The sequence below is a fragment of the Lathyrus oleraceus genome, chromosome 4, assembly GCF_024323335.1.
Source record: "Lathyrus oleraceus cultivar Zhongwan6 chromosome 4, CAAS_Psat_ZW6_1.0, whole genome shotgun sequence".
Lineage (NCBI taxonomy): Eukaryota > Viridiplantae > Streptophyta > Magnoliopsida > Fabales > Fabaceae > Lathyrus > Lathyrus oleraceus.
This window is the reverse complement of record NC_066582.1, coordinates 279,621,685-279,639,956: the sequence shown is the minus strand read 5'-3', so window position 1 is coordinate 279,639,956 and position 18,272 is coordinate 279,621,685. Positions and strand designations below refer to the sequence as shown.

The following is an 18,272-nucleotide window of genomic DNA, read 5'->3' as shown; positions in this document are numbered from 1 at the left end:
CAGAACAGGAAAACAGTAAATACTTACAATGTTGGGGTGCCTCCCAATAAGCGCTTGTTTAACGTCGGCTAAGCTCGACGGTGTGATGCTCACAGAGGAGCATCCAACGGAATAGCACAGCTCTCGCGATCCACATGACCGCCAAGATAAACCTTCAAACGTTGGCCATTAACGGTCCAACTGTCCTTCTTTTCTAGGTCCTCAATGACAATAGCTCCGTACTCCTTAACTTCTTTGACCCGAAATGGCCCGGACCATTTTGATTTCAACTTTCCGGGGAATAACTTCCACCTGGAATTGAACAAGAGGACCAATTGTCCGGGCACAAATTCTTTCTTTCGGAGCTTTTTGTCATGGTATTTTTTTACCTTCTCTTTGTACAACCAGCTTGAGTGGTATGCGGCATTGCGCATCTCTTTCAACTCAAGCAGTTGCACCTTCCTTTTCTCACCGGCCAAATCATTTTCAAAATTTAAGAATTTTAGAGCCCACAAGGCTTTGTGCTCCAATTCAACCGGCAAATGGCAAGTTTTACCAAACACCAATTGAAATGGAGTTAGGCCAATTGGAGCTTTGAAGGCGGTACGGTATGCCCATAACGCTTCATCCAATTTTTGTGACCACTCCTTTTTCGAATTTGACACAGTTTTTTCGAGGATTCTCTTAATCTCACGATTAGAGACCTTAGCTTGCCCATTTGCCTGTGGGTGATACGGAGTTGCCACTCTGTGTGATACACCGTAATGTTTTAAAATGCTTTCCAACGGTGCATTACAAAAGTGTGACCCTCCATCAGTTATCAACACTCGGGGGGTTCCGAAACGGGAAAATATGTTTTTCTTCAAAAAAATTATCACCGTTTTCGCATCCGCCCGAGGTGAGGCAATCGCCTCAACCCACTTAGAAACGTAATCAACTGCGACAAGCATATACTCGTTACCATAAGAGGGTGGGAATGGTCCTACAAAATCAATGCCCCAACAATCAAATACTTCGACCTCTTGGATGTTTTGGAGAGGCATCTCGTCTCTCTTACCAATCCCACCGCTTCTTTGGCAACTATCACAACTTTGCGCATGGGTATGTGCGTCTTTGAAAATAGTGGGCCAATAAAATCCTGACTGAAGGATTTTAGTGGCCGTTCTCACCCCATTATAGTGTCCACCGTAAGGCGAGTTGTGACAATGCCAAAGGATGCTCTGCGCTTCATCGCCAGTAACGCATCTCCTTAAAAGGTTATCACAACCCAACTTAAACAAGTACGAGTCATCCCATACGTAATACTTGGCATCCGAAATAAACTTCCTTTTTTGGTTCGAAGTTAGGTCGGGAGGCACAAAACCACTAGCCTTGTGATTTGCAAAGTCTGCAAACCACGGCCTAACTTGAACTTTGAACAGTTTTTCATCAGGAAATTCTTCCCAGATTTCCTTCTCCGATGCGGTAACCTCCACATTCACCAAGCGGGATAAATGATCCGCCACCAAATTTTCCGATCCTTTCTTGTCTTTGATTTCAACATCAAATTCTTGCAACAAGAGGATCCAACGGATGAGCCGTTGCTTCGAATCCGGTTTGGTGAGCAAATATTTAATCGCCGCATGGTCGGTATACACTACGACTTTAGACCCTATAAGATAAGATCTAAACTTTTCAAGCGTATACACTATCGCAAGTAATTCTTTTTCAGTTGTGGCATAGTTAATTTGAGCCTCATTAAGAACTTTACTTGCGTAATGTATCGCATGAAATTTTTTCTCTTTTCTTTGGCCAAGTACCGCTCCAATTGCATAGTCGCTTGCATCGCACATTAGTTCAAAATTTGAATTCCAATTTGGAGCGACTATAATCGGAGCGGTAACCAATTTTTCTTTTAAAGTTTCAAAAGCTTGCAAACATTCATCGGTTAAGAGAAATATCTGGTCCTTAGCTAGCAAATTGCTCAAAGGCTTAGCCACCTTTGAGAAGTCCTTGATAAAGCGCCGATAGAACCCGGCGTGCCCCAAAAAGCTTCGGATTCCCTTCACATTCACCGGAGGAGGTAACTTTTCAATCACTTCAACCTTAGCTCGATCAACTTCAAGCCCCCTTGAAGAGACTTTATGTCCAATCACGATCCCCTCGGTCACCATGAAGTGACACTTCTCCCAATTAAGCACAAGATTGGTCTTTACACATCGTTCAAGCACCGTTTTCAAGTTTTCCAAGCATAGACTAAAGGATCCACCAAATACCGAGAAGTCATCCATGAAGACTTCCATTGTTTTCTCAATAAGGTTGGCAAAAATGGCTTGCACACATCGTTGGAAAGTCGCTGGTGCATTGCACAACCCAAAGGGCATTTTTCGGTATGCGAACACTCCAAACGGACATGTGAAAGCCGTCTTTTCATGATCGGCCGGGTCAACCTCAATTTGGTTATACCCGGAATAGCCATCCAAGAAACAATAGTATTGTTGGCCCGAGAGTCTTTCGAGCATTTGATCCATGAACGGGAGTGGAAAATGGTCCTTTCGAGTTGCGGTATTCAACCTCCTATAATCAATACACATTTGCCACCCCGTTGCAACTTTAGTAGGGATCAATTCATCCTTGTCATTCCGGATCACGGTAATTCCACCCTTCTTCGGAACCACATGCACGGGACTAACCCATGGACTATCCGAGATCGGGTAAATCATTCCCGCATCCAACAACTTTACAACTTCCTTTCGAACAACCTCCTTCATGGTAGGATTTAAGCGGCGTTGAGGTTGAGCTACCGGCTTAAAATCCTCTTCCATTAAGATCTTGTGCATGCAATAGGAAGGGCTAATTCCTTTTAGATCGGAAAGAGTCCAACCCATGGCTTCTTGATTTTTTTTTAGCACATGGATCAAGCGGGCTTCTTCATCAATTGTCAAAAGGTTGCTTATGATGACCGACTTTGCTTCGGTCTCATCTAGGAATACATACTTCAAAGTAGAAGGTAATATTTTCAATTCAATAGGCGCTTTTTCGTCAGTAACCTCCTTCTTCAAGTCTTCTTCCTCAACTTCCCACGGTTGTAGTTCGTCTAAACTATCGAGTTCCTTTAAGCATTCCTCAAGAGCTTGCTCTTCTTCAACGGTGAAAACGTCCAATGAGTCGTCAAGAGCTAACTCCATAGGAGATATCTCATGAATATGCTTAGAAACCTCCAAAACTGCTTCTTCGATCACATCGATGCGAAAGCTATCATTTCTATCTTTTGAATGCTTCATTGCTTCGAATAGATCGAATGTTACTTCCTCATTTTGAACTCTCACCTTCATTAAACCGTCATCAACGTCTATCATCATTCGCGCGGTTTTCATGAACGGTCGGCCCAAGATGAGCGGAGCATCATCATCTTCTTCCATATCAATAACAATAAAATCGATCCGGAAAAAGAATTTGTCGACTTTAACCAAAACATCTTGGGCTACGCCATGAGGATGGGTTGTCGACTTATCCGCCAATTGCAACGTCATTCGGATGGACTTAATTTCAATGTTGCCAAGCCTCTTTATAATAGACAAAGGTATAAGATTAATGCTTGACCCCAAGTCAATTAGTCCTTTCCCAACATAGACATCTCCAATTTTAACTGGCAAAGTAACTCTTCCCGGATCAACCTCTTTTTTTGGAAGCGTCCTTTGAATAATAGCACTACAGCTCGCATCAAGGACGATGGTCTCAGGTTCCGTATACCTCCACTTTTTTGTAAGTATGTCCTTCATGAATTTGGCATACTTGGGCATTTGCTCCAAGGCTTCGGCAAACGGAATGTTTATTTGTAGTTGTTTAAAAATATCCATGAACCGGGCGTAATGCCGTTCATTCTCCCTTTTGGACGGGGCATGAGGATAAGGAAGGTTTTGGATTGGAGTAGTGCTCACTACCTCCTTTCCCTTTGCAACTCTAGAACTCCTCCATCTAGGCTTTTTCACTTCCTCCCCCATTACTTCATCACTCGTATTTTTCTCAATCTCCACACTTTTTCTCTTTTCAACTTCACCATTCTTTTCGTTATTTTCAACTTCTTCCTCCTCACTCCACTCCCCCACTTCACCATCAATATTTTCCTCCACTATTTCCTTCTCATTTTCTTTATTTTTCTCTCTTTGTTCACTCTCAACTCTTTTGTTATTCTCACTCATCAACTCCTTCCCACTTCTCGTTGTGATCGCCTTACAATGCTCCTTAGGATTTGTTTGCGTGTTTGCCGAAAAGGAAGGACCGGTTTGTTGTTCCGCGAGTTGCTTAGCAAGTTGCCCAACTTGAGTCTCGAGATTTTTTATGGCCGCGTCATTGCTCTTTTGGTTAGCCATTGACATTTGCATGAATTGCGTCAATGTCTCTTCCAACTTAGAAGTTACGACCGGCGGTTGTTGAGATTGATAAGGATTTTGGGGAGGGTTTTGACGGCTAGAAGAACCACCTCCATAACCTTGGTTATGGTAATAGTTACTCCTAGGTTGGAACCCTTGGTTCCCTTGGAAATGTGGTTGTTGATTTTGAGGGTTTGGTTGATAAGGTTGTTGTTGTTGTTGTTGTCTCGGTTGGTAGTCCCTTTGGTTTGCCATGTAGTTTACATCTTCGAACCCCGGAGGTGGACAGAATCCGGTGTCATGCTCACCTTTGCAAAGCTCACAACAAGCTATTTGTTTAGCTTTAGAAGGTTCCCTCAACTCTTTTATTTGTTGCGTTAAGAGTTCCACTTGTTGTGAGATGAGCTTGTTTTGGGCAAGGATGGCATCGTTCGTCCCTAGTTCAAGCACTCCCGGCTTTTTCAAAGAGTTGCCTCAACTTTGACTCTGAAGATCATTTAGAGCCATTCGATTTATGATATTTGTAGCTTCTTCGGCACTTTTAGACAATAAAGAGCCACCCGAGGTAGCATCCAACAACGTCTTGCAATTTGGTTGAAGTCCATTTTTGAAAATATGGATTTGAGTCATCTCATCAAATCCATTCCCTTTACACTTCCGAAGCATGGATTTGAATCTTTCCCACGCTTCATTTAAGGATTCATTGATTCCTTGCGCAAAATTTGAGATGGCCGTCTTGGATTCCATGAACCGGTTATGGGAGAAGAATCTTTCGATGAACTTCTCTTCTAACACGTTCCAGTCTGTCATGACGGCTGGTGTTTGATCTAAGTACCAATCTTTTGCTTTGCCGAGCAAAGCGTGGGGAAATAATCTTCTGAATAACGGTAGCTCCTGAGCCTGATCCACTCCGGCCGCCAATGCTATCTCATAAAATTTTGTGAGGAAAGCAAAGGGATCTTCATGGTCCATTCCGGTGAATGGACTTCCATATAATAAATTGAGAGTTCCCGTTTTCATCTCAGCTTGCCTTCCCGTGTGGTTGGCAAACTGAGCAGTGTTTCTTGGACTGTTTATGCATGGAGTAGAAATAGGCGGTAGTGGTGGCTCCATGTTAGGTATGAACGGTGGTGGATTTGTGGTAGAAGAACTTTCTCCTTGCTCTTGACGTTGTCTAGCCTGTTGCCTCCTACGTCTCGTTTTGCTATTAAGCCTCCTTGCGGTTCTCTCGATCTCAGGATCAAAAAGAAGTTCGTCCGCAGGGATTTGCCCTCGCATAAAACGTAAGCTGCACACTAAACCAAACAAATTACAAGCACAAGTCAAAAATTCGAAAGCTAAAACTTAAACAACTATTGCGATGCTCGCAATATCAATTCACAATCCCCGGCAACGACGCCATTTTGTTGAATGTAATTTTAAGTGTCGGGTTTTTGTTATCGTATCCACAGGGATTGTGAGATATCACCGCCTTTCGACAGTTGTATTAATTCTTAGCTTAAGGTAACAATGGGGTTTTGGTATTTGTCACGGTATCTTGCATGAAAGTATAATAAAATGCGGTAAAAGTTTTGGTTTGAATATTTGAGAAATATTGCCAAAGTTAGGGTTCGACGATCACTTTGCATGTATATGTTCGATCAACAAAAATTATAAACTCCTTTAGATGATAAACTATTTCACAAAGTCCTCCCAATGTGTTTATCTCTAACACACATTGTGAGTTTTCCCATTTTGATCCATTGTTTATCTCTAACACAATCTATCAAAATGACAACTTTTTGGTTCAACCTTATGGTGAACAAAATCATTCATTACTATCTCTAGCTAACAAACAAGATTGGATGAAAACCTAGGTTAAGAGTTGGTAAACATCTCTCGATCATAAACCAACACAAAGAGTTTTCAATAAGAACAAAGTTTTCACCATATATTCACCATTAAAGAGTTTACAAATGAAGATCCTTACATTTACACACAAAGCTAATGATCATCTACATCTAACCTTGACAAAATGAAGGACTTAGCTACTCATTTTCATGGTAGCTTGGTCAACAAGTTTCGGAAGAAGGTTGATCAACATCCGAGTCGAATAATCGAGATTGGATGGGAATCCACCTTCTTTTTGTGAAAGATGGTTAAGAGATGAAGAAAAATGGTTTTTAGGTCACAAAAGATCCTTAGAACAATGCTGTAAAATATCTAGAAAAAGTACAAAAGTATGGAAAAATGAGGTATGGCTCCAAAAAGTGGCACTTGCTACTTATAGAGCTGCTACTGGGCTGTCATGCTCGCTAGGCGAGCAGAATGGCTCGCCTAGCGAGCCCCTAATTGAGGCACCTGCGCCCAGAGAACAGCCTTTCCCAGACTGTCATGTTCGCTGAGCGAACAAAACCTTCGCCTAGCGAAGGTCACGCTTCAACCTTTGCTCCAGCGAGGTTGAGAGGTTTTGCTACTGGAATGCTCGCTGGGAGCTCGCTAAAGGCTCGCCTAGCGAGTGAGTGCTGGCTGCGCTTTTCACCAAGTCTGGACGTGTTCGCCACACACCTCGCTGGAAGCTCGCCTAGCGAGTGTGGTCATGTTTGCCACTGTAAAATACTGGAGCTTTTCGCTGGGCTTTCGCTGGAAGCTCGCCTAGCGAGTCCTTCGCCACAGCCCTCGCCTAGCGAGCAAGCTGATGAATGCTTGTTTTCTTTGATCCATTTGCCAAATTTCTTGTGTCTTCACTTTCTATTATTTCATGCCTACTTCCTGCACAATAACACACAAATCAAAGGTACCAAGATCGTTTATCATTGAATTGCATTTCATCCAAAACAAAGGTGGTTTCGAACACTTTAGCAAGGAAATGGAGTGAAAGATACCCACATTTGATAGCTCAAATAAGCACTTTTGGGCATCTAACAGTAATCTACTCAACATAGTCTCATACTCGGTTGACTACACATTTATTCTTGCTTTGTTAGAGAGATGGAGACCCGAGACCCACACATTTCATCTTCCTTTCGGTGAGTGTATCGTCACACTTGAGGATGTCTACATGTTGTTAGGTCTACGTATCGATGGTAAAGTCGTAAATGGTAGAGTTAACCAAGATAACTCTATATGCAATGAATTATTGGATGCCCCTTTGTGTGAAGACACAACTACGAGAGAGACTTCTGGTCAAGCTAGGGGCCATTGTATTAATTTAAAATATCTTAAACAATATTATGCAAGTATCACATTAAACGAAGAATCTACCGAGTATGAAAAGATAATTAAAGTTTGGTGTTATATTATGATTCTATTTGATAATTTTTCATTTCCTGAAAGTACTGGTAATACGGTAAATATTATGTATTTGTCGTTGTTACAAAACATAAATAAGGTAAACACATATAGGTGAGGTTCAACTGTTTTGTCCCATCTATATAGTTCGCTGTGTAAAAATGCCAAAAAAAATATTTATACGTTTTATTCTTGCGCCTATTTGCTACAAGCATGAGGTTGGTCAAGACTACCGTCACTCGCCCTAGTTAACGAGAAGCCATTCACATTCTCCTTTGCAATAAAGTAAGTTTGAAATTTTACCATCTAATTTATTAGACTTTATACTACAACTAACTATAAATAATATTTTTCCAATCTTTTCGATCTAGGTGGTCAGTTAAAGGGATGAACTACAATAGATGTTCCAAACACATTGTAGTAGTCTATCACAATCTTTTAGACCACAGTGGATCAGACGATGTAATACTACTATACAACTCTACATTTGATTTTAAAAAATTATCCAATTACATATCATTTAATAATGTCATATTCTTATACAGTTTATCTAGAGATCATATCTGGGTTTTGATCATCAGATTAACCATAATGATGCTGCAGTTTGGACAGCAAAAACACCAGTTATCCGGTTCACTACTATGGAGATGCACCAGAGTGAGCGTGTAAAACTACAGTTCAACATGCAACAACAAACTCCAGAACCTCCGACGTGTTTGGGAGATTGACATCAACAAAGAGTTAATGGCCAATAAGATTATTCTGACTGGAGAGACTTCGCAAAAGAGATGTGTCATCATTGGAGGAATCGACGATAACACATCTTAAACGAACCAGTCATACATGGTGCTACACCAACTCAATATTATATGACATGGTTTAGGTCAGTTACAACGCCACAATTTATGTCTGAGCCAAGATATTTGATTGATCCACGCCAACAAGCTTCGTCATCAAACGCCCAACAATAAATCCTCGTCCAATAACAATTTCAACCCACCCAAACCCAACGACGAACCTCACACCATCACCCTGCCATATACACCCAACCACCAAACACCCAACCTCGCAATCAATTCATGCCACACACCCAAACTTAAAACCAGGAATCAAACCATAACCAACAACAACCATACGCAGCCACCACCATAATTGTCTATAGCCCAGATGATTCATACGATTTAACGTCATGCTATCGTAGCCCCCCACCAATGAGCATCCAAATATCCCATCGCCACAACACCCAACCATTATTTGACTTTAGTACACCACATGAACCATTACTTCGTTTCCAAAACGATTCAATGTCCCAATTCGGGCAACCATACCGTCCATAATCCACCAAACTACAACGACCCAACTACGATAACATGGGCATCAAACACAATTACGGAAGCGTCGTTGGCGACAACCCCCCTAACTATTGGGGATAAATGATGACAAATCTATCAAATACCGCTGGACCTTCCACCAGACCTTCACACCAGTTACCATTGCATCATGTCAGCACTCAAAGACCCCAAACACCTCAGAAAAATCGTTGGAGACCTCGAAGGCAGACTAACGCATCTGGATGTAGAACAGTGGAGCGTTTCAATCGGGCGGGTCATTGATTTTCTTGTCAATTTTATGTATTTTTACTTTATAGTATAATATATTTTTTAATTTAAGTATTTTATTTAATTACTCATAAATATAAAATTTAAAATTTAAAAAAAATAAAATTGGAAGTGCATGCGTTGTGTATGCATGCGCCAATGCATGTGGCTTCAAGGCATGCATGCGCCTAGGTCATTAACATCTATGCTCATTTGCGATGCATTCATGCACCAATGACTTGGACGTCTCCTTTGAATGCTAATTAGATGCGCCACATTAGTAATGAAAAATGATTTTTTCAGTAATTAATTTAAAAAATAGATTATTTTAGTATTTAATTTGAAAAGATGGTTATTTTTTTAAAAAAATAAATTTTGATTTATTTAACATTATTATTTATATAAAATTTCTAATAATTTAAATATTTTATGTATAAAATTTAAATATTTGGGCCCGTTGTTTTAGCTTTAAAAAAATGAATTTTTTCTTTGTATTTTTGAAAATGGATTCTACAAAAATGTTTTTTAAAATATTATAAGTTTTTCTAAATTTGTTTTTTATAAATTAAAATGTTGAATTGTTCATTCTATAACATAAATATATATTATTGAAGATCAAAACATAGTCAAAATCACAATTTTTTAAAAAAATTGTATCTTAAAAATGATTTTTATGAAAAACTATTTGAAATAGCTTCAAAATTAAGTGATTTTTTGAAATTTTGATATCCAAAAAAAGTTTCGATAAAATGATGAAATACCTAAAATAACATTTTAAGAATAACTATTCAAACCAAATTTTTATTTGAAGCTTTTATGAAAAACTTCTTTGTAAAATTTATTTAGACTAAAACATATAATATTATAAAAATCATTTTTAAAAAAAGCCAAAACAAACGGGCCCATAATATTTGATATTTATATGTTTTAATGTTAAATTAAATTGACGTGATAAAACATCAAATAAAATTTTAAATTGTATAATTTTTTATAGATTTAGTATTATACTTAAATATATTTTAATTTAATATCACATTGATTTAATTCATCGTTTATTAAAAAATATATTAAAAAGCATAAATATGTTAAGACATATGATGTGAATGAAACTTAATTATATATATTACTTATTGATTGTAGTAAAATTATAATTTCATTTACTCAAAGCTTTGCGCTTCTCCCGAGGACTAAAAGTAATTTCGATTATTTCGAGAAACTAAATTAGATTCTTACACTTATTTAAAAGACTAATTGCTCTTATTTTAATTAGACTAATGATATATTTATAGAAAATTCTCTTTAAATGAGTGTATTTGATGGAAATTTAAAATTTTGTGTCATTCTAAACAAATTTTTTAATAGTAATAATCTTAATTTGTGTCCCAAGAGCATAAATTAGTTTAATTATGGTAAGATAAAACCCTTAAATGACAATATTTTTGAAACTCAAGAAGATATTCCATGTGAGAGTATATTTGGCACTATTCCTTGTCATTTTATATTCGTGACAAACTTTATCTCGAAATGATAACATCAGATAAGTTAATTAAATTACATCTCCATGAATTTGGTACCGTGGTAAGACGATAATATTATTTTACTTCCTTGTGTATTGTTTCCGTAATTATTACGGTATTTTTTTGAATTTGAACACCTTTTCGTTGAGATAGAATTAAATATAAATATATTTGTGACTTTTTCGAGACATTATATCATTGTCCTTAGCCACCATTGATTCGTTCCGTATTTTGTTCTGACAGAAAGATTCGTTTAATATTTTATATCAAATGGTAAATGACTTAAAATAAAATCGTTATTTTTTTAATATTGTGATGATTATTGTGAGTAGGTACACTCACCAAATTGCATTGCTAAAGTTTTATTTTCTTCTATAAAGTAGAATCCTATAAACCTGGGATAAACTCGTGTGAATTTCTCTAAGAGTAAAAATATCTAATGGCTTCTTCCATCAAAATCTCAAGGCTCATTTCTCGCTCAATTTCTTCTGCTTCTTCTTCTACCTCTTTGTTTTCTCGAGGTAACTTTATCTTCTTCAATTCATAATGGAAAAACAAAATACATGCGAGGATATATATATATACATATAATATATGAATATGAAACTTTATGCTAATTTTCGTTAATTGCATGATAGTACTTTTTCATATCTTTCTTTTGTTGGCACGTTTTTGTAACTATAGTTATTGATTCTTTCTCTCACTTCAGTTATGACTGATTGTTGTACTTTTAGATCGGAGTTGAGTTTGGTTGAATCACGATTTGTTACTGTGATTTTAACAAAAATAGACTGCATTTAAGATTGAAGGTTACTATTTTTGGATAGGTTTTGAGATTAGTGAAATTACGGTGGAATTTTTATTTCATCTAAGTTTTAAAATGTAGCTTTTTATAAAATTGAGTTGATCTACTGTGACTATGTTGATCTCACTCTTAATCAGTGTCAATGTTCAAATTTGATGTTTTCATTAGGGGATTAGGGTTTTTTAGGGCATTGATGTTCAATGATTAATTGAAAACTGAGAGAAGAAAACGTTTCAGGTAGGAATGGTGGTTACCCGGGTGGATTACTAGCTAAATATAGCACGGCTGCTGTTGTTGACGAACAGCCGATTAAACCATCAGTGCAAGTAGAGCATACTCAGCTCTTAATTGATGGAAAGTTTGTAGATGCTGCTTCTGGTGAGTGCTATCTTTTTGTCTTTTTACGGTTTGGATAAAAGATATAATTTTGACGTTTTTGTTAGATTTTTATTTTAGTGGTATCTTACAATTGGAATTTCTCTGTCATTAGGTAAAACATTTCCAACATTGGATCCAAGGACAGGGGAAGTGATTGCTCATGTTGCTGAGGGTCACTCTGAAGATATTGATAGGGCTGTTGCAGCTGCGCGCAAAGCATTCGATTTTGGGCCGTGGCCTAGGATGACAGCCTATGTAAATAGTTTGATCATTGCTTCTATTTTGTATTATTATATCATGATCTTTTGTTCATTTTCAATGAATTTCCAGTTAAATTAAGTTGTGTTTATGTTTCTTCTGGGATTTTATAGGAAAGGCAAAAGATAATGTTGCGAGCTGCTGATCTGATTGAAAAGCATAACGATGATATTGCAGCACTTGAGACTTGGGATAATGGGAAGCCATATGAACAGTCTCGTCAAGTGGAAATTCCAATGTTGGTTCGCCTAATTCGGTATTATGCTGGTATGTGTAACGTGGAATGTGGTTCTTAATGGTACTTCTCTTTGTCTTGGTGAAACATTACTAATGCTTGTATTTTCATATTCTCCAGGTTGGGCAGATAAGATTCATGGTCTCACAGTTCCAGCTGACGGTTCCTATCACGTGCAGACCTTGCATGAACCGATTGGTGTTGCTGGTCAGATCATTCCATGGAACTTCCCTCTTCTCATGTTTGGTTGGAAGGTAGGACCGGCATTGGCATGCGGTAACACTGTCGTTCTGAAAACAGCTGAGCAGACACCACTGTCTGCGTTGTATACAACGAGACTATTTCATGAGGTGAGTGATAGATTCACTATGGTTCTGGATAGAACATTATGGCCAGTTGATCCATGTGGCCTACCCTATTTAGTGGGATAAGGCTTGGTTGTTGTTGTATAGCTAAAATTTCTTATTTGTAATCTTTCTTGTAGGCTGGACTTCCTCCTGGTGTGTTGAATATAGTATCTGGCTTTGGTCCAACTGCAGGTGCTGCTCTTGCTAGTCACATGGATGTCGATAAGGTACTAAAGTATTTAGTTCTGCACTTGTGTTGTAATGTGATGATTTTTGTGGTGATATGAACGAGCTGTAGAAATTAAGCTACTTGTAAATTAAAACTAGGTCCACTCTATCTACAGTGGACTATGCAGTACCGATACTTCAGACTGAAGACGTGTCTGGTATTCGACATGTGTCATGTCTGTGTCTGTGTTAATGCTTCATAGCTGCAGCCACCTGAAGTTATATGTTAAAGTTTATATGGATCTTTGTCTTGTGTATAGATTTCTATTTCAATTGTGTTGTGATGTTTATTTCTACTTCATAGTAGCAGTCATTCGATGTTTAACTTAGACAATCTTTTGCAGGTTGCATTCACTGGTTCGACTGCTACCGGAAAGGTTATCCTTCAACTGGCAGCTCAAAGCAATCTTAAACAAGTAACTTTGGAGCTTGGTGGGAAATCTCCGTTTATTGTATGCGAAGATGCTGACGTAGATCAGGCTGTTGAGCTAGCACATTTTGCCCTATTCTTCAATCAAGTATGTATAAGCAAAGAAGTTCTTGTTGTTAAACAATTATCTCCAGTATAACTCAAAAAACATTGATTGGTTTTCTCTGTGACATTCAGGGACAATGTTGCTGTGCCGGGTCTCGTACATTTGTACATGAACGTGTGTATGACGAGTTTGTCGAGAAAGCTAAGATCCGCGCTTTGAACCGTTCTGTTGGAGATCCATTCAAGTCAGGAATAGAACAAGGTCCTCAGGTAAATTGCAAAGAATCTTGAGTTACATCTTCACGATTGATCTTGGAGCTTTAGGGTCATTGTGATGTTCAAATACTTGAGACTTAAAACTAGATTACTGTTACGTAGATATTCTCGTGTAAATCCTTAATGCACTGAGTCTTTTGAAATATCTGAATGTACTGAGTTTTTTAGTTATGATTCAAACAACCAGATTGATGCAAAGCAATTTGAGAAAATATTGAGGTATATTAGATCTGGTGTCGAAACTGGGGCTACACTTGAAACTGGAGGAGAAAGGCATGGCAGCAAGGGCTTCTATGTTCAGCCTACTGTCTTCTCAAATGTTCAGGTATATATGTGCGCCCACGTCTTCAGTTAAATCCCCAATTTTGCAAATGATTATGAAAATACAATCCCTAATGTTTTTAATCGTATTTATAACAACACCAGGATGACATGCTGATTGCAAAGGAAGAGATATTTGGTCCAGTACAATCCATATTGAAATTCAAGTGAGAGCAATGCGTCGGATTTTGTAGAGAATAATATTTCTATTTCAAATCTATGTGCGATGAAATTAATTTTAATGTTAATTGATCTCAGGAACATTGAAGAGGTAATTCAAAGAGCAAATAATTCAAACTATGGTCTTGCAGCAGGGATCTTCACAGAAAACTTAAACACTGCTAATACTTTGACAAGAGCACTGAAAGTTGGAACAGTTTGGGTAAACTGCTTTAATACATATGATGCTGCAATTCCTTTTGGTGGATATAAGATGAGTGGACAAGGCAGAGAAAAAGGAGAATACAGTATTAAGAACTACTTGAATGTGAAAGCTGTTGTTACTCCCTTGAAGAATCCAGCATGGCTTTGAGCATATGAAATAGAAGATCAATATATATGAGGATTTTATGATGAGAATGAGGATAATATCTTGTTTATTTAGATTTTTTACCTATGGTTATTGTATGCTTGAACAATTGTCCTTGCATGTTGTACTAGTGATAATATGATTCAGTAATAAATTTAGTTAACTTTTTATTGGTTGATGCATGTTATAATAATTTTGGAAGCTTTGGTGGGTATGTATGAAATTGAGAGAGTAATTAGGAATGGTTTTTTTGGGTAGTCAATTTTGCCTTAGGATTTCAATTAGGCATTTTTCTATTTTTGGTTAATTGATTAGAGATATATGATTGTCCATTAGAGTCCATCTAATGTTTGGCGATGAAAGAAAATCATAGCTTCTCAAAATCGCGGTATAAAGGGCTTTAAACGTGCCGTGTAGAAGAGACAAACAAGATGACAAAGTGCAATATTTCACTAAGACACACATTAAATTTTCTGCACAGGATTATTATTATCGAAATGTCCTACGGTTAAAATGCTTATCACATCAAATAATAATAGTAATAATGTTAGTATAATATTTATATATGTATAACACTAAAGTTGACGCGTTGTATAAGAGTAGCATAAGAGTAGCATAGTAACATGTATACATTGTTTGAATTATAATTTTTCTTTTTTTTACGTAGAAGGAGGTTGTTCGTCAGAATAAGGATGTGTTGAGTTGTATTAGTGTGTTGAAGCATGTTGTTTCATACATGATTTTGACATAGACATATTCTTAGTAGTGTTAATTATTTTGATATTTTATAATTTTGGGTTTTGGTTTAGGGAGTAAGCTAACATAAATCTATACATATAGGGAATAATTGTTATTCTTATTACGAACTCATAACATTGTATTCATAGAATTTTGCAGTTGCAAAATGAATAAAGAAGTTTTTCACAGGTTGTGGGCAGAGAGAAAATTCTGCAGAAAATATTTTTCTTCTTCTCCAACGTTCTTTTCTTTCTTTCTTTCCCAATCGTTCTTTTCTTTTCATTGTCATTGCGTGGTTGATAACAATCTTGTTCATCAAGATTTATAGAAATTCTTCATAGGTTGTGGTGGATTTCCAACATCTGGTATCTAGAGCTCCGGTTTGAGCGATTCGTGGGAAGAAAATCACGATGGCAATGAATCATCAAAACTTGCATTTTCCCGTGAATCTTCCGATTCTCAAGAACAATAATTATGAGAATTGAGAATTGGTGCAAGCAGATGAAGGTTATGTTCTGTTATCAAGATCTTTGGGATCTTGTGAAGGAAGGAGTAACAACGCTTGCAAAAAACGCGGCAAATCAAGACAGGACTGCACATAAAGAATTAAAAAGAAAGATTATAAAACTCTCTTTATAATCCATCAATGTGTTGATCCAGAGAACTTTGAAAATGTTAGTGATGTAGAGTCAACGAAAGAAGCAGGTGATATTCTTGAGAAGTCGTTTGGAGGCGCAGAGAATGTGAAAGAGGTGAGGTTACAAACTCACAAAAGAACGTATGGATTGCTCAGATGGAAGACAATGAAAGCGTAACTGATTTCTTCACTAAGGTTACGAAACTGATGAATCAAATTAAGGTATGTGGAGAAGTGTTGACATCAAAATTTGTTGTTGGAAAGATCTTGAGATCGTTGACTCCAAAGTTTGACCATGTGGTAGTAGCCATAGAAGAGTCGAAAGATTTGTCAAAACTGATAAAGGAAGAGCTTCAAGGGGTGCTTGAAGCTCATGAACAAAGAATGACCGAAAGAGTTGCAGAAAAGTCTAAGAGTGATGTGGCTTTGCAGGCGCAATCAGTAAAAGAAAGGAAAGACAAAGGAAGCTGGAATGGCAACAAAGGAAGAGAAAGTTATAACAATTCGACTGGTCGAAGTCATCAAGAACGAAACTGGTCGAATCAGAGGTAACCTTGGAACCAAGGCAACCAAAGAGGTACTGCTGCAGGTAGAGGAAAAGACGGTGGTCGAAGCCAGACAAGAGTCACATTTTGTGTTGCAATTGTCAGAAGCATGGTCACTATTCTAGTGATTGTCCAAAAAAGCAGAAGAATCAAGAAACTGATGCAAAGTTGGCAAAACATGAAGAATAAGAGATGTTGTTGATGATTACAACGAGAGATGAAGAAAGATTCAAGGACTAGTGGTATTTGGACTCAGGATGCTTATCACACATGTCTGGAAGGAAAGATTGGTTTGCCAACATAAAGCCCTCAATGAAGAACATAGTAAAATTTGCAAATGACAATACTCTAGCAGCTGAAGGTGTTAGTGATGTTCTGATTATGAGGAAAGATGGCAAGAGGTCAAGAATTTCAAATATGTTATACATACCAGGCATGAAGAGCAATTTGCTCAGCATGGGGCAGTTAGTCGAAAAGAACTACAAGGTGTCCATCAAAGACAAGATGATGAGAGTTCTCGACTCAAATGGAAGATTGACCTTGAAGACTCCAATGTCTCAGAATAGAACCTTCAAGATTGAGCTTAATGTGATAGAGCATAAGTGCCTTACAACAGCAGTCAACAGAGATGAATGGATATGACATTATAGACTTGGATATCTCAATTTTAAAGACATTAGAGATTTGAAGAGAATAAATATGGTTTCTGGATTACTAGAAATCGACGTTCTAAACGAAGTGTGTGAAGAATGTGTGCAGGCGAAGCAGCACAAGAGCAATTTTAGTAAGGTTGCAGGAAGCAGGTCAAAGGCAATTCTTGAAGTCATATACTCTGATGTATGTGGTCCTATCCAGGTGGATTCGATTGGAGGTAACATACACTTTATTACATTCATAGATGATTTCAGTCGAAAACTATGGGCTTACCCAATCAAGAAGAAAAGTGAAGTGATCGAGGTATTTTCCAAGTTTAAATCTATGGTCGAAAGACAAAGCGGTCGAAAGCTCAAGATTCTGAGGATTGATGGTGGTGGATAATATGTGTCGAAAAACTTCGACGCATTATGTGTGAAATAAGGGATTATGCATGAGGTGGTGCCACCCTACACTCCACAACAGAATTGAGTCGAAGAAAGGAAGAATTGAACCATCAAGAATATGGTGAGAAGTATGTTGAAAGGCAAGCATCTACCCAAAGAATTATGGGGAGAAGCTGTGTCGACTGTAGCATATATCCTAAATAGATGTCCGACGAAGAAGCTAGAAGGAATCATGCCATAAGAATAAGAATGTTGGTCTGGTGTCAAGCCTAGCTTGAGTCATATGAAGGTGTTTGGATTTATACCACATTGAAGATAGCGGAAATATACCTAAACGTATCACACGCTCGAACATACAATAGAGTCACCATCAAACTTTATTTATTTCCGAAGGAAATGGAAAACATAGATAAAAATCGGAGGAAAGAGCTATGTTGGGTAAGGAAGTCGGTTATGCAAGGGGAATGCATAAGCACCCTTTACATCCATGATACTTCATGGGAACCGTTTTGATCATTTTAGCTCAAATGGGTGTGATATCTAAAGATTACTCACAAAAGAATGAGGGAAAAGGAAAATAATAGATAAAATGCTCGATGAGGATTGAGGCCGTCATGCCTACGTATCCTCATAGTGAAATAAGGAATTCAGAGCTCCGTAGTTCATGGAACTAATGGTGGGAGATGAAAAGAAGTTGTGATAAAGGTATGGTCTGAACCAAAGAATAATGTTGTTTGAACTCCA

At 37.7% G+C, this 18,272-nt stretch overlaps 1 protein-coding gene across 1 annotated transcript; it reads left to right on the top strand.

The window, feature by feature from the left end:
* The first annotated feature begins 10,915 nt into the window (after nt 1-10,915).
* On the top strand, nt 10,916-14,738 carry LOC127075101 (benzaldehyde dehydrogenase, mitochondrial). The gene is made up of 11 exons (XM_051016550.1): nt 10,916-11,237; nt 11,759-11,899; nt 12,012-12,154; nt 12,271-12,424; nt 12,513-12,742; nt 12,877-12,966; nt 13,312-13,485; nt 13,575-13,712; nt 13,906-14,043; nt 14,145-14,206; nt 14,298-14,738. Exons 1-11 carry the CDS (start codon nt 11,156-11,158, stop codon nt 14,569-14,571), a joined length of 1,626 nt encoding a protein of 541 aa, XP_050872507.1. The 5' UTR covers nt 10,916-11,155; the 3' UTR covers nt 14,572-14,738.
* The last annotated feature ends 3,534 nt before the right edge of the window (nt 14,739-18,272 follow it).

Bases quoted from the DNA above. Each gene is read 5' to 3' on its own strand.
- LOC127075101 (XM_051016550.1), top strand. From the start codon at position 11,156: ATGGCTTCTTCCATCAAAATCTCAAGGCTCATTTCTCGCTCAATTTCT. The intron at 11,238-11,758 runs GTAACTTTATCT...AAAACGTTTCAG, and splicing joins TACCTCTTTGTTTTCTCGAG to GTAGGAATGGTGGTTACCCG. The intron at 13,486-13,574 runs GTATGTATAAGC...TGTGACATTCAG, and splicing joins TTGCCCTATTCTTCAATCAA to GGACAATGTTGCTGTGCCGG.